The sequence below is a fragment of the Antennarius striatus genome, chromosome 11 (genome assembly GCF_040054535.1).
Source record: "Antennarius striatus isolate MH-2024 chromosome 11, ASM4005453v1, whole genome shotgun sequence".
In the NCBI taxonomy this organism is placed as follows: Eukaryota; Metazoa; Chordata; class Actinopteri; order Lophiiformes; family Antennariidae; genus Antennarius; species Antennarius striatus.
Genome location: NC_090786.1, coordinates 7026069 through 7039738, shown reverse-complemented (window position 1 = coordinate 7039738; position 13670 = coordinate 7026069). Strand labels below are relative to the sequence as shown.

General features: G+C 42.9%; 2 protein-coding genes across 3 annotated transcripts; one reads left to right on the top strand and one right to left on the bottom strand.

The window, feature by feature from the left end:
- The first annotated feature begins 675 nt into the window (after positions 1-675).
- slc3a1 (solute carrier family 3 member 1) lies at positions 676-6369 on the top strand. 2 transcript variants are annotated; one of them, XM_068328238.1, is made up of 10 exons: positions 676-1394; positions 2067-2246; positions 2359-2504; positions 2605-2712; positions 2910-3029; positions 4636-4760; positions 4966-5167; positions 5275-5457; positions 5613-5738; positions 5812-6369. In XM_068328238.1, exons 1-10 carry the CDS (start codon positions 1001-1003, stop codon positions 6241-6243), a joined length of 2016 nt encoding a protein of 671 aa, XP_068184339.1. In that variant the 5' UTR covers positions 676-1000; the 3' UTR covers positions 6244-6369. The 2 variants fall into 2 exon arrangements, with proteins under 2 accessions (XP_068184339.1, XP_068184338.1); XM_068328237.1 differs by having other exon boundaries at positions 2605-2730.
- prepl (prolyl endopeptidase like) lies at positions 6368-13510 on the bottom strand. The gene is made up of 15 exons (XM_068328236.1): positions 13351-13510; positions 12800-12928; positions 12535-12601; positions 12091-12262; positions 11895-11983; positions 11675-11801; positions 11388-11601; positions 10775-10966; positions 10209-10421; positions 9958-10133; positions 9617-9833; positions 9284-9433; positions 8153-8279; positions 7180-7268; positions 6368-6505 (listed from the first exon to the last, which is right to left on the bottom strand). Exons 1-15 carry the CDS (start codon positions 13489-13491, stop codon positions 6428-6430), a joined length of 2181 nt encoding a protein of 726 aa, XP_068184337.1. The 5' UTR covers positions 13492-13510; the 3' UTR covers positions 6368-6427.
- Positions 13511-13670: the final 160 nt, after the last annotated feature.

Genomic DNA, 13670 nt, shown 5'->3' with positions numbered 1-13670 from the left:
TGTGTTTATTTTGATGTTATCTGGTATCAGCTTGGTACGTTCTGTGCTAAGCATCACAATTTACTTTGGATAGGCAAAATTGAAATATGATTAAAATTAAATCAAATGGTGATTTAAGTGGTTTGGGGCTTGATTATCCAAACATGAATCCAGTCTGTGGATTAGAGTAGAAATAAAAGCAACCTTTTTCTTAAATTATGCACAACAAAATGACCTTATCAATGCGATGGACAGCAGAGGATATGTAGACGTAAAGTTTTGTTAATTTGAATTTTTTACGTACTGAATCCAAAGTTTCTTTATGCACAGATCAACTTTCTACATAGGTTTAATTTGACCAGCTACAACATTAAAACTAATATGCTATAATTTCTGGTGATTAAACTTGGTGAGATGATGGACATTGACCAGAGGAAAACCCATTAATTTTTTAAAAATATTACTAGATAGAGATTCATCGATTCAGTAAATCGAATACCACTTAGATTTCTTACTATTCCTCCCAACATAGTAGTCTTTAATTCTATCAAGCCCTGTCTAAATTTGAAGACATAATTTAACATGAGTGGATTTGTAAAGGCTAAATCCTGCAAATCCTGGACCTGTCCTGCCTTCGGCATGTTTGAAAGGGTGGCATTTATGAGTGAGTTGGTTGCTGCTTCCAAATCCTGGAACTTCTAGTCATGGTATCAGGTTATCTTGATTTTGGAGGGGGGGGGGTGTCTGGTCACTGGTGGTGGACTGAGAGCCACTTTATTTAAAGTAAAAATGAATATTTCCTCCTTCACCAGTTCTCCAGTTTACGTCTACAAAAACGTTAATCTTTCACCATTACTACCTCATCCAGTGACGCGCATTCCACAGGTGACAGGTGATGTGTGCGCGCTTTCGCGTGTGCGTAACAGAGTGGGATCACCTGGAGCGTACTCTGACCCTCCCAGAGCGGTTAAATCCACGGACACGTTGACTCTTCCTCGGTCGTAGAACAGAACCTGACAGCATGGAGCTGGGAAAGTGGAGCCCAAACCCGGGATTCCAGGACGCCGAGACCGATGGGGTCTCGGACGACACCGGCACCGCCGTGCCCGATGACAAGGACTCCAACGCGGCGGCGGTGGAGTCGGACGCGATCGAGGAGTACACGCAGATCAAGCCGTACGCCGGGATGCCGAAGGAGGTGTTGCTGATGTACTCCTCCCAGGCCCGGTACCGGATTCCCCGGGAGATCCTGTTCTGGCTGACGGTGGCCTGCACCCTGGCGCTGGTGGCGCTCACGGTCACGTTGATCGCGCTCTCCCCGCGATGCATGAGCTGGTGGCAGGCGTCCCCGGTGTACCAAGTGTACCCCCGGTCCTTCAGGGACTCGGACGGAGATGGGGTCGGAGACCTCAAAGGTACGGTACCATTGCCTCGGACTCCAGTGCGTTACCCTCCAAAGATTTTCTTAAGATCAGCCTGTTTCGTAGTTTTAAACAAAGGGTTAAAGGGTTACACTTTGAAAGCATCCAAAAGGAAAACAACAAGATCATCTAATCCACCAGTGCCTGATAACGTTAGTTCTTGCCTCTTTACAATAGATGATCAACTGTTTTTTACAACCTGCTCTCACATGAGTCCACCATAAACCATGTGAATGATCTGTATTCATGACACAAGGCAATATTTGTTCCAACATTTTAATGAATAACAGGATAAAAAAAAAATCCACCATGTCCTCTTTTTTAAATACAAGGACAAACTGGAGCTTAAAACTAGGTAAATCAATGTGAAACTTGTGAGCAGCATAATACGTTATTATAGTATTATTACAGCTTTATTCACTATGAATAAGACAAGGCATTAAGGGAACTAATAGACATGCAAAAAGTGCATCCAAGTTTTTCTTTACTGTATGGGATTAGTTCTAATGAGAACTTTGCGGATAACCTAGAATTCAACATATAATCCTCTGTTAAAGCTGGAATGATGGCATCGTCTTGTCGTCTGATGGTACACAAATGTCACCGAACAACATCAGCACTGTTTGGTTTCCAGGATTTAACCTTGTTTTGCGCCTGCTTTGGCAGGGATTCAAGAGCAGCTGGATCACTTCCAGTATCTCAACATCAAGTCTGTCTGGATCAGTCCTTTCTACCGTTCTCCCATGAGGGACTTTGGCTATGATGTGGAAGATTTCCAGGCCATTGACCCACTCTTTGGGACCATGCAAGATTTTGAAGATCTCCTGGCTGAAATGCATAACAAAGGTGCGTACTGTCCTCTGTGAGACAAGTGACGCTAGATCAGTACATTGTGGGATTTTTTTTGTGTGTATCTAGTTTGATTTAATAATGGGATACCTCTCTTTACTTCCACCAGGTTTGAAACTCATCATGGATTTCATTCCCAATCATACCAGTGACCGGCACCGCTGGTTCAACCTGAGCCGGACTGGAGATCCTCGCTATAGGGATTATTATGTCTGGGCTGACTGCAATGCAACTGGGCCAAAGCCAAATAACTGGGTTGGTAGAGTGTGTTCATCCTGATTTGGAAAAATGAAATCATCAGCTGACAGTTTTCTACAAGGTCTAATCCTGTGGTTTCCCTCCTGCCTCCTCTCAGGTGAGTGTGTTTGGAAACTCATCATGGACTTATGATGAGGTCAGAGGGCAATGCTACCTGCATCAGTTCCTCAAAGAGCAACCAGACCTGAACTTCAGGAACCCTCATGTACGCAAAGAGATGACTGTAAGATCAGCTGCATGACTCATGTTCTAACTGGGATTAAATCCTCAGTGTTGTCTCATCCATGCTACAGCAATCCTATGCAAATTTACACACCTTCATCATTGACTTAATAATTCTTCTTTTGAACTGCTGCTATGCTAAAGTACAAGTTGTTTATAACCTGATATTCATTGTTTCAGGACATTATTAATTTCTGGCTGAAGAAAGGAGTGGATGGTTTCCGGATGGACGCTGTGAAGCACCTCTTGGAGGCTCCACACTTGAGAGACGAACCACAGGTGGACCCAAAAAAACCACCAGTGAGTGTTACATGTTGTCTCCATGATGATCCAACCACACTTATTTTTTCTGTCTTTCCCAGAGTAGGTTTAGGTGAGAATGTGCCTTATCAGTCTAAACCAAAATCACATACATCCGATCTTTAATACCTAATTGTACAAAAATTGCGCAAACAAAACCCTCATTGACTGATTTACTTTTTTTTTTACTAAATCCAAGTCAACAAAGGTGCTAACAGTCCGGCCGAGTGGCCTTCATCAGGATTTGACTAAAAACATAGGTCATGTTGTTTGGACAGTGGAATTTCCTACTATTTCCCCTTGAAAATGACAAAACCTAAAAGAAGTTTGCTTTTAGCAACTGTACAATACATATCACAGCATCTGACAGCTATAAACTTTGCTCTCACCACACGGAAACTCTTCCTTCTCTGACCTCCAAAGACCAAATCTAAGTTTATAACCCAATGCTCTTAAAGCCAGCTCCATAATTACAGACTTTGTTTTGTACATAATCTGTCCAATATGTGACATATCAGAGTCCATTTTTTAATGATCTGAGGAACTGAACTGTGGACAGAAAGTGTTCACTTAAAGCATTGATTCTCAGGAAATAATTGAAAAGCACTGACTTAAAGCAATGCTCTCCAGTGTACCTGGGGGTAGGATAGTCACCAGCTGAGTGGGCTATTGCACTTTGCCAATGATGTATCATAATAATGTATCACTCATGTGAATGTCAGGTCCCTCGAGGGCCCTTCTGGATAAAATGTCTAAGAATTCAAAGGGTCCTGAAGCAGTTAAGCTGAGTGTAAAGGAAGAAAGTTACTTTTTTTTTTACCCCAAAGTGACTGACGTCTTTTCGCATAGAAGATTAGAAGGAATAATGGCATATTTTATTGGATTAACAAGCGTTTGGAATTTATCTCCATTGTGAAATAACTCAGTGATGTTTAAGGAAACAGCTACACTGGTGAAAAAGTCATAATGTGGTATTTCCATAATAATGTGTTTGAGGATTTTATCACTGACCTTGACAAAAACTAACCCAATTATGACTTTTAGTGGGTTTTAGTGGGTCATGGTTAGTGCTACGTGCTGTGCTGGCTGTTGGCTCGACAATTTGGTGGTATCTCATTGGTTGGTATGCTGATAACCTAGTTCTTTCTGTATGAATTGAAGAGGCTGTCAGTTAAACTGGTGCTTCGTACTAGTCTTTGCCATCACACCAAGGCCTTGCAGGTCCGATCAAAATTCCAAGAGTTATTCTTCTACATGTGGATCTTTTTTCTGTGTTTTGTTACCCTTGATGAACTTTCCTTCCCCTTGACAATGACCCTAACAGTCTGTCATCCTGGGCTTCTGTTCTCTGGGTATCTAGTTTCTACCTGCTTGGAGTGTGACCGGGCCCTGTGGTTCTGTCTGACAATGGAGTCTGAGTGGGGGAAGTCTGAATAGATCACTACTGTAGTACCCCATCCAAAATAAAAAAAGACTCTTTTCGTAGGAACCAGCATTATATATTTGTAAGGGTTGGTGAAACTAGAATCAGTAGATTATGAAATATACTCCTTTAAAAAAAAAAAAAAGTTACAGCTGGATATATATCACTGACTGTAAACCCCAGGAGTCTGTAACGTCAGAATGGGACCTCCATCACGACTACACCACCAGCCAGTTGGGCTTACATGACCTGCTGAGGGAATGGCGGGCAGAAATGGACACCTACAGCCGGGAGCCTGGTAGATACAGGTACTGTAGCTTTAGCCACACAATGATATTGTGTACGCTGAGACTAGTAACATTCTAATATACTTAATGTTTACTATAAATAAGATGATGCATGAAAAAAACAGGGACACCTGAAACAGCTCAGAAGTATGAAGCTGACATACTGTTTCTTTGATGATCGGTTTGTACGTTTTCATATGCAACTAGAGTTCTTGCTGCACTTCAGGTTCATGGTGACAGAGTCGTACGATTACCATGAGGTGGACAAGACCATGATGTATTACAGCACGTCCCTGGTCAAAGAAAGTGACTTCCCCTTTAACTTCTACTTGCTGGACCTCCCTCAGAACACCAGCGGCTTATGGGTTCGACACCTGGTCAACCTGTGGATGGCCAATATGCCCCAGGGACGCTGGGCCAACTGGGTGGTGAGTGTTCACTATGAACTTCATGGACCCCAGCCCTTTATGTTATCCTGTCTCCTCGATTCCCAACTGACTTCAGTCTCTCATTTATACCCGTCTCTGGGTGTCAGGTTGGGAATCACGACAAGTCTCGCATTGCCTCGAGTGCTGGTCAGACCTACACTCGCGTCATCAACATGCTGCTGCTGACCCTTCCAGGGACGCCTACCACTTACTACGGCGAGGAGATAGGCATGGAGAACATCAACGTCACAGAGAGTCAGATACAGGACCCCGCCGGCAAATACAATGCAGTCAGTATTTTACAAAGAGATGTATAAGAAAATGACACAGCTTGGACAGAGGTTACAAAATGAAACCACAGCTTTTGTCAGATAGTTTAAACAAAACTGATCTTAGAATTAATTGCAGTTGAAGTCTTGGTGCAAATCTTGGCCTTTCATTGCAGAGTGCCAGTCGGGATCCTCAGCGGTCTCCAATGCAGTGGAGCAATGACACAAATGCAGGCTTTAGCAACAACACCAACACAACCTGGTTGCCGGTACATCCCGACTACAGAAGTGTCAACGTGGAGGTACTTTAGAATACGATACACATTCATTTTACTTGAGGTCATTTTTTATGTCTCATCAATCTGTCTTTTCTAGGTCCAGAAGAAAGACAAAGACTCTGTTCTTGCTCAATATAGTTTCCTGAGCAACCTGCGTCAGTCAGAGCTCCCCTTCCTGCGTGGGTGGTTTTGCTACGTCCACGCCGATGCCACGGTCTTTGCCTACATTAGGGAGATGGATGGGCATGACCAAGCCTTCCTAATGGTGCTTAACTTTGGTAGAGAATCCATGGACACAGATCTCTCCTCTGTTCTCGAGTTACCAGACCAGCTGAAGGTGGTGATGAGCACAAATCGGGTCAATGATGACAAGGTGTTGCAAAAGTCTCATATTCCAACAGAAGCAGGTGAGGGTTTGGTGATTCAATACTCCACCCACAGTCGGTTTCACGCTGCCCACCCCGGGCAGTGCTACGTCTCTGAGAAGGCCTGCTATTTGAAGGTCATGGACATACTTCATAAATGCTAAAATCATTTGACAATGGTGTCTGTATTCACATTAACAATGACAGTTGTAGTCTTCTCTGCTGGGGATTTTAATGAAACAATAAAAAAATTCACTGCTAGTATTCTCTTTCACTGGTATTGTTGGAGATGTTGGAATTGTCATTTCATCCACGTTCTGTATCTTTGTCTGGCTTCTGTTTGATTCGCTACCTCCTCCTCTTCCGAGGAGGTTGAGGATGATCCAGGCCCAGCTCAGTGTAAAGAAATGCTAATTTAAGGGCTTCCTGTGAGGACAACAAGAGACAGGACAAAATTCTTAGTCTGAACTCATCAACCTCACTGACAAGACTACACTTGGTATTTTTAATTTTAGAAGTTTGGGTTGAATTTAAGATGCTAAACTTTTAAACTTTTACTGCTGGAAAGAAGGGGTGGTTGTTTTTTTTCATGTGGTTTGATTAAACTTGGGGCAGCACGGTGGTGCAGTGGTTAGCGCTGCCGCCTCACAGCACAGCGGACCCGGGTTCGAGTCCCGCTCTGTGCGGAGTTCGCATGCTCTCCCCGTGTCTGCGTGGGTTCTCTCCGGATTCTACGGCTTCCTCCCACCTCCAAAAGCATGTGCTTCAGGTTGATTGGCCGTTCCAAATTGCCCGTAGGTATGAGTGTGTGTGTGCATGGCTGTATGTCTTTGTGTGTGGCTCCGCGGTGCACTGGCGTTGTGCCCGGAGTGTCCCCCGCCTCACGCCCTATGCCGCCGGGATAGGCTCCGGCTCCCCGTGACCCACTGCGACGGATGTAGTGGTGGTAATCTGAAGATGACTGACTGACTGATTAAACATGGGACCACATTTTACAGGAAGCCTTTGTGGAACAGGTGATTAAAGGTAATTAAAGTACTTATTTAGAAAAAATTGAGTGAATTCGCCATCATTTGACGTCTTTCAGGGGATTGTGTTACCTCCTCCAGCCTCAAGTCAAAGTCTTCTGGTCCATGGTGATCTGCTCCAGGTTGGATATTCAGAACTATGTTTGGTGCTGGTTCACGTGCTAAAACACACAGATGGACAGGTCAGAAGAAGAAGGAGCGAAGAGAAAGATCTCTCATATTTAAAACGTCCTCTTAGACACTGATCTTAATGTTCTCTCTCTCTCATATGATATCACGCTCCCTCTTGGTACGGCCTGTTTCACAATTGCGGTCTTGACCTTGACAGCTCCCAGGTTCTTGTGCGTAATCTCGTGCTCTGATACACTATCTCTTTTCCATGCTAATGGGCCTGCATGTGTCTATGCCATCGGCAATTTATCAAAGACTCTGGAGAGCAGAGACAAACAGATTAGGGAGGCATACACACACAGTGCTTTCTGTGTGTGTATGTCTCTCCACCTTACTTTTGTGTGGGTGAACGACAGAAAAGTAAGGGCGGGTGAAAAAGAGATAGTGTGTGGGGTTGAAACAAGAGTGGCGGCGGGAGATGCAGCTGGAGAGAGAGAGGTGTAAAGTAGAGTACCACTAATGTGGTGAAGTCAGATTATAAGTGAGAGGGAGAAAGAGCCAGTCTTAGGGGATATTAGAGCAATTAGCAGACGCATCCAGACAAGCAATACTACAAGGTGACCTATGCTATGATTCAGCTGTGAACTATAAATACTGTCAGGACAGACGGCCGTCAGTCTGTAAACCACTGTGCTTCCAGACAAACACTGATACTGCTCCTGGGAGCTGACCCTGAAATAGTCAAACCTTTAATGATGCAGAAATTACATCTAAATGCAGGACATTTGGAAAGTCAGTCGTGCAAAGCACATGCAAATTGTAAACAATAACATGCACTTGTACAACAGCACAGATGCGTCTACATGGTCAAATAAGACAACGGCTTAATTCAGCAGATGGGCTGACATATGTGGCCGTGTATGCGTGCACATACCCATCTCTGGCCTCATGGTGAAGTGTGTACGAATGGCATCGTTCAACCGTTCAGTGTATTTGAGGACACCTGCCACTGCAACCCTGGCATCACTGCTGTAGGCTGTCAGCAGAATGGATGGGTAACACTGGTACACATTCAAACAGCAAAACAAACAAACAGAATTATTGCATAATGTTTGTCTAACTCAGCACCTGTCCACTGACAGTTTATATCCATGTCATTTTGCATCAACAATAAACCGAAGATCAACGGCAAGAAAATCAAGGAGCTGATGAGAAGCTATAAATTTGAAAGGTGGATGCTTTACACGCCGTCAGCCCAGTAGCTGTGAATGTCAATCACAACAGTTTCAACATGACGACACCCAAGATTAGTATCACCAAAATGAGACCATATATAAAGTATGGTTTCAATCTCCACTTTTGTTCCTTGCTTATGGTGATGAATAAACCAATACTGTTGTCACAGACAACATGAGCTGCTGTGAAATGTCCTTATTAGAATTTTAATAATTGATTTCTGGCCACAAATGTGTTGTATGAGGTCTGAGTAACCCTAATGCCTCTGCTAATGACCATCGCCAGCAGTGAGGTGTGTGGAAGGCAAAAACCCACAAACACAGAAGTGGTTAAACTGTGGTTTACCCACACTGTCAAAGCTACTGGTTATCAATCCCTGAGTCCCCATGTCAACATTTCATTCACGCATACATTTAGAAAATAAGAGTCAGTGGCACACGGGTCCAAACAGTGCTGCTGTTCTATGTTGGATGCTATGCTACTTGCTTTGAGAGCCTGGAAACCAATAATAGATCAAAGTCCTGGCTCTGGGCCAAAGTGTGTGCCACGGGAATTAAAAAAGCCTTTCCAACACAGTCTGAATTATTAATCAAGAAAGAGAATATCACAGTGCGAGGTCAAACTTAATTTGAGTAAAATTATACAGAAGTCAGATGATCGAATCTTAATCGGAGTAGAGAAAGCATGGAAATCAAAAGCACAAATGAATCTATTTTTAAAGGGTGCAGTTAAGACTTCACTGGATTATATTAGTTCAATTTGCAATAGGTAAAGACACATGCATAAAAAAATAAAACTAGTGGATTTTTTCCCCCACAGTCCTCTGTACCTGAGGAGTAATGTTGTGAAGGGGACAGTAGGAGGAGATGGTGAGTCTGTGGTTGGGGTGTCCAACTGGGTCTCCCCATTCTTCTCTGTCTTCCAAAGTTAAAGGAAGGCAGGGATCCTCCATAGTCCCCAACACATTCAGGAAAGGAGCCTGAAGATGGAAAATAACATGACTTTGAGAGTGTTTCTGCAAACTTGAAAGTCATCTGCCTACTTGCAATGGGCAAGGAAATTGTATTTCAACCTTAACTACTGTCCTTCTCCCCTTCCCTTTCCTAATTTCATGTGTTTTAGACTCATAAAAACATAAACGTACAGTGATTTAAAGTCTTACCTGCAGTGTGACGGCCCGCATCATGTGTGGGTGTCTGTTGCAAAGCGCTCCCACGGGCACAGCTCCGGCACTGCAGGCTGTAAGGGCGGTGAGGGAGGGGGAGGAGACTCCTGAAGAGAAGAGGTGATGGAGACATGACTGGAGGTCCTCCACTCCTCTTGGCTTCCCCTCCACACGAGCTTGTCTGTGCCAAAAAAGACCCTTCTCTCCTCCACCTCTAGGAGGAGTAAAGGAACACAAATTTGTTTCAACATACAAACTTAATATCATGGCCAAATAGAGTAAAGACAACATTAGATCATTTCCTTTCCTCACAGTATCAAACAAATCTGACTGGATACCTGATGTGGCAGTAGGCGAGCGCCCAGCCTCGTTCCAGCAGCAGTCTTTTCTCTGGGCAGAATTCCATGTTGAGATCATGGCCATAAGCTCCATAGACATGAACCAGCAGCGGAACCTGTCTCAAACCCTCGATAGGTAGTGTGTGAAACAGCGTCACCGGGACCAAGGTACCATCCTACGGAGGAGAGGGAAAGTTCTGGAAACTGACATTACATTGTGTGCATTCCTCACATGTGTCAAGTGTTCTCACTTGGCTACTGGCTTCCAGGCGGGATGTGGTATAACTGCCCTGGTGTTCCAAGGAGGACTCGTCTCCGCTGTCTGATAAGAGCAGCCCAGCTTCAGGGTCTAGACAGTAAAGCTCCGGTGAGCGCACCGGAGATGAAATCAAGAACTCTAACACACTGTGTTGGTCAGCCATGTATGTTGTCTTAGGTTTGATGGCACAGGCCCAGGACGGGAGCTTGGGAATATAAAAGTATAACATTACATAAAATAAAAATGTGTACAAAAGTAGATGTCAAGTTTGTTAGTCTCTATGTTTTAACTGTCACATTAAAAATGACCAGAAGATAATCTTAGTAACCTGGTGGTGTAAAGCACTCGTGAAAGTATTGTTTAATTTTAAGTTATGAAATATCAAGGTAAAAAAGGTCACTAAGGAAGATGAATCTGCTGGTGGGTCATTTTTGAGCTGAAGACAACACAAGACTTACCAGGAAAATGGTAAGAAAATTAGTTTCATGACAAACAGCAAGCACGACAGGAGCGGCCAGGAGCCAAACAGTGATCCTAATAGTTTTCTGGCACACAAACCTGTACTGTGTTTACTTCTTCAGGATGGGTCAGTTTGAATACGATCAGGAAGAAGCTGCCAGTTGGTGTTGTAGCAACAAGCACGCAGTGATCTCCGACCACGTCCATGTCTTTGATAATAGTTCCAGGATCAGGAACAAACAAGGGGACCCAGGAGACCATTGCTGGCTCTGAGAGAGGGGCCCGTACAACCTAGTAGACACGTAAAAGAATAAATAAATACACTCTATGACAAAAACTTAAAACTTGCATCTATATATACATGTATATTTCTTGATTATAATACATTCAAGAGATTTTGTTTTTGAAGAAACAGCCATAATAATTTTTTTGAATTAATCACAAATGACCTCGTTCTTGCTGTGATCAATGGGGGATATACTAATGACCAAGTTTTTAAAACCTATATACGATTCAGTTGTGTCACCTAGGAAATTTATGACTACATTAAATGTTTATTTTCTTACCAAATAAAATGAGATTGTTAGGTACAACAAATAAGAGGTAGCGTTGATAACAAAGCACCAAATTACAACAGAAAACTTCAAAACAAAGAAGAATCAGCAAAAGTTGTTAGCACCACATTTTTAAAATTTGTATGTATAAACTGTACCTGATATTCCTGACCAAGCCCGGTACTAGCCAGTATGATCAGCCACCCCCTCCAGTGCTCCACATGGTACAGGAGGTCTGGCTGCGATGGCTGAACCAGGAAAGGCTTTAAACAGGATGTTGTATCAATGAGCAGCACCTTTGAAGTGGTTCTGCTGCTGCAGTTGATGCTCAGAAGCTGTCGGTCTCTGGAGAGGGACAGCTCCACAAACACACTGAGGGCATGATGGTGTTTCCATTAGAGACGGTGTGGGAAAAGCGCCCGTATGTCACATTGGTAACACTTACTCGGGAGATGTTTCCTCATACACACAGTTTATCCTGCGTCTGCCAGAGGTCAGGTCCAGACGGAACACTCTGTGGCAGCGTAAACCCTCCAGAGTTGTATAAAACAGGACCTCGTCTGTGGCCCACTCTACAAGAAGACACAGACAAGCGATTATTCAGTATGCTGATCATCTCATTGTTGCTGAAATATATTTTTTATTGTACAGGTCCTAAAACATACCAAAGGTGTAGACACTGTCTATAGTGAGTAAAATGTGATGGGGGTTCAGAGAAAGGGAACTTCCTTTTTCAAGCTTCACAACCACACACCTGCATTATCATAGAACAAACTGTATTCATCACAACAACCAAATAAAAAGAACAAAAAAGCTGCTACATAACAGATATTCTGCATTGTTACATCTGTTGTCTTTCACCTCATCTCTTGACTGTTATTAGCTTTTAGTGTGGCAGCAAGATGTTTTTCCTGTGGGGACAGACGTATTCTCTGGACAGTCCACTGATGCCGGTGTATCCAAGCTTCATTTTCAAGTTCTGACTTCTGCAGTTCAGAGGCTCGTTCTAGATTTAGCACCAGCTCTGGTTTATCTACAAACAAGGAAAGAGCATAATTAAAGATGGAAGTCACCGGTTCTAATAGCAAACTAGACTATAAGGAAAACTGGAGAGGTCAGTCTGAAGTATATTTTAAAATCTGATCAAATAAAGGAAAATTCCTTCCCAATCTCCATTCTGTTTCCTTTAATATGCTTTCGATTACCTGTCTCATCTTTAGATATTAAAATCGTTAAAAGTCATCAGAGTTCTCTGCTCCAAAGTTGTCGATGTTAGTAGTAAATATATTCATGTTTTCTTCTTACTCTGTCTCTTGGCCATTCTGTAGATGCCATCATTTCCAATGAAATATACATGGTGACGTCCACAGACCTGTGTCCAGAAAAGTTAGAGTGAATTGTAAGAAAGAAAGAAGGGAAATTCATTCTTGCCTGTAGAATGGAATAACACTGGAATATTGATATAAAAATTTAGATATGCATTAACATGTTGTGCATGTATAACAATTCAACTAAACTGCCAAATATTTTATCCATCAGCCCAACTGAGAAAATGTTTCTAAGACCTTACTTCTGAGTGATCAGGTGTGTTGTAGAACCTGCGGTACGTTGCCTTCAGTGATCTGTTGAAATACTTCTTCAAGTCTTTATACTCCTGAAGTCCAGAGACGAAACTCTTATCGGATGAGTCTGAAGTATCCTACAAAGAAAAGACCAGTCTGTAAATAAAAAGAAAACAACGGGCAGCCCTGACTGACGCTTGTTAACCATTCTCTGAACTGTATGAAGATGTTGCTTTGGCAATGTCGAAAATGCATCTGTAATGAAAAAGACTGTAATAACTAAAGACTTTGCATTTTCTCAAACTAACCTGACATTGCAAATGATCAGACTTGACTGGTACATTTATTTGTGGTGATTCTCTGTAACCCACACCCGTGTCGGTGCAGTGAGACACATCCAGAGGCTCAATTTCAACTCTTTGGCCCTCCTTAAAGGCTACCTGTCAGCTCGACGGCACCGTGCAATAAATTATTACTTGATGCCAATCGCAGTGACTGATCTCACCTTAACCCCAAAGTTTAATTAAAACCGCTATTTGCATTTGCTGAATAACCTTACCGATGAGTAAAACCGTTGGACTTTCGAGGAGAGACGGATTATCCGTTTGCAAACAGCGAGCTCCCGAGTCTTCACTCGATATGGCGCAAAACTCCGAGCAGAACCAGATAGCAGGGAGGCGAAAAGGGCCATTATTAACATGTGAAACTAATCTGTCTGAATTGCATTTTGTGGTTCCCAGTCATGGCAATAGGAAATGTTTACACAAAAACATTTTCTAAACATCGAACATGCATTGTTTATTTATTATGTTGACAAAAATCCGTAATCAACCACGATAAAATTTACATGCAGGCGGTTAACTTCCGAAACAAAGCCCG

Excerpts from the sequence above, each read along its gene's own strand:
- prepl (XM_068328236.1), bottom strand. The coding sequence starts at position 13,491 with ATGTTAATAATGGCCCTTTTCGCCTCCCTGCTATCTGGTTCTGCTCGG. Across the intron at positions 10,967-11,387 it reads GGCTTGGTCAGGAATATCAG|GTTGTACGGGCCCCTCTCTC; the intron begins GTACAGTTTATA and ends CGTGTCTACTAG. Across the intron at positions 10,422-10,774 it reads AAGAAGTAAACACAGTACAG|CTCCCGTCCTGGGCCTGTGC; the intron begins GTTTGTGTGCCA and ends TATATTCCCAAG.
- slc3a1 (XM_068328237.1), top strand. The coding sequence starts at position 1,001 with ATGGAGCTGGGAAAGTGGAGCCCAAACCCGGGATTCCAGGACGCCGAG. Across the intron at positions 1,395-2,066 it reads TGGGGTCGGAGACCTCAAAG|GGATTCAAGAGCAGCTGGAT; the intron begins GTACGGTACCAT and ends CTGCTTTGGCAG. Across the intron at positions 2,731-2,909 it reads ATGTACGCAAAGAGATGACT|GACATTATTAATTTCTGGCT; the intron begins GTAAGATCAGCT and ends TCATTGTTTCAG.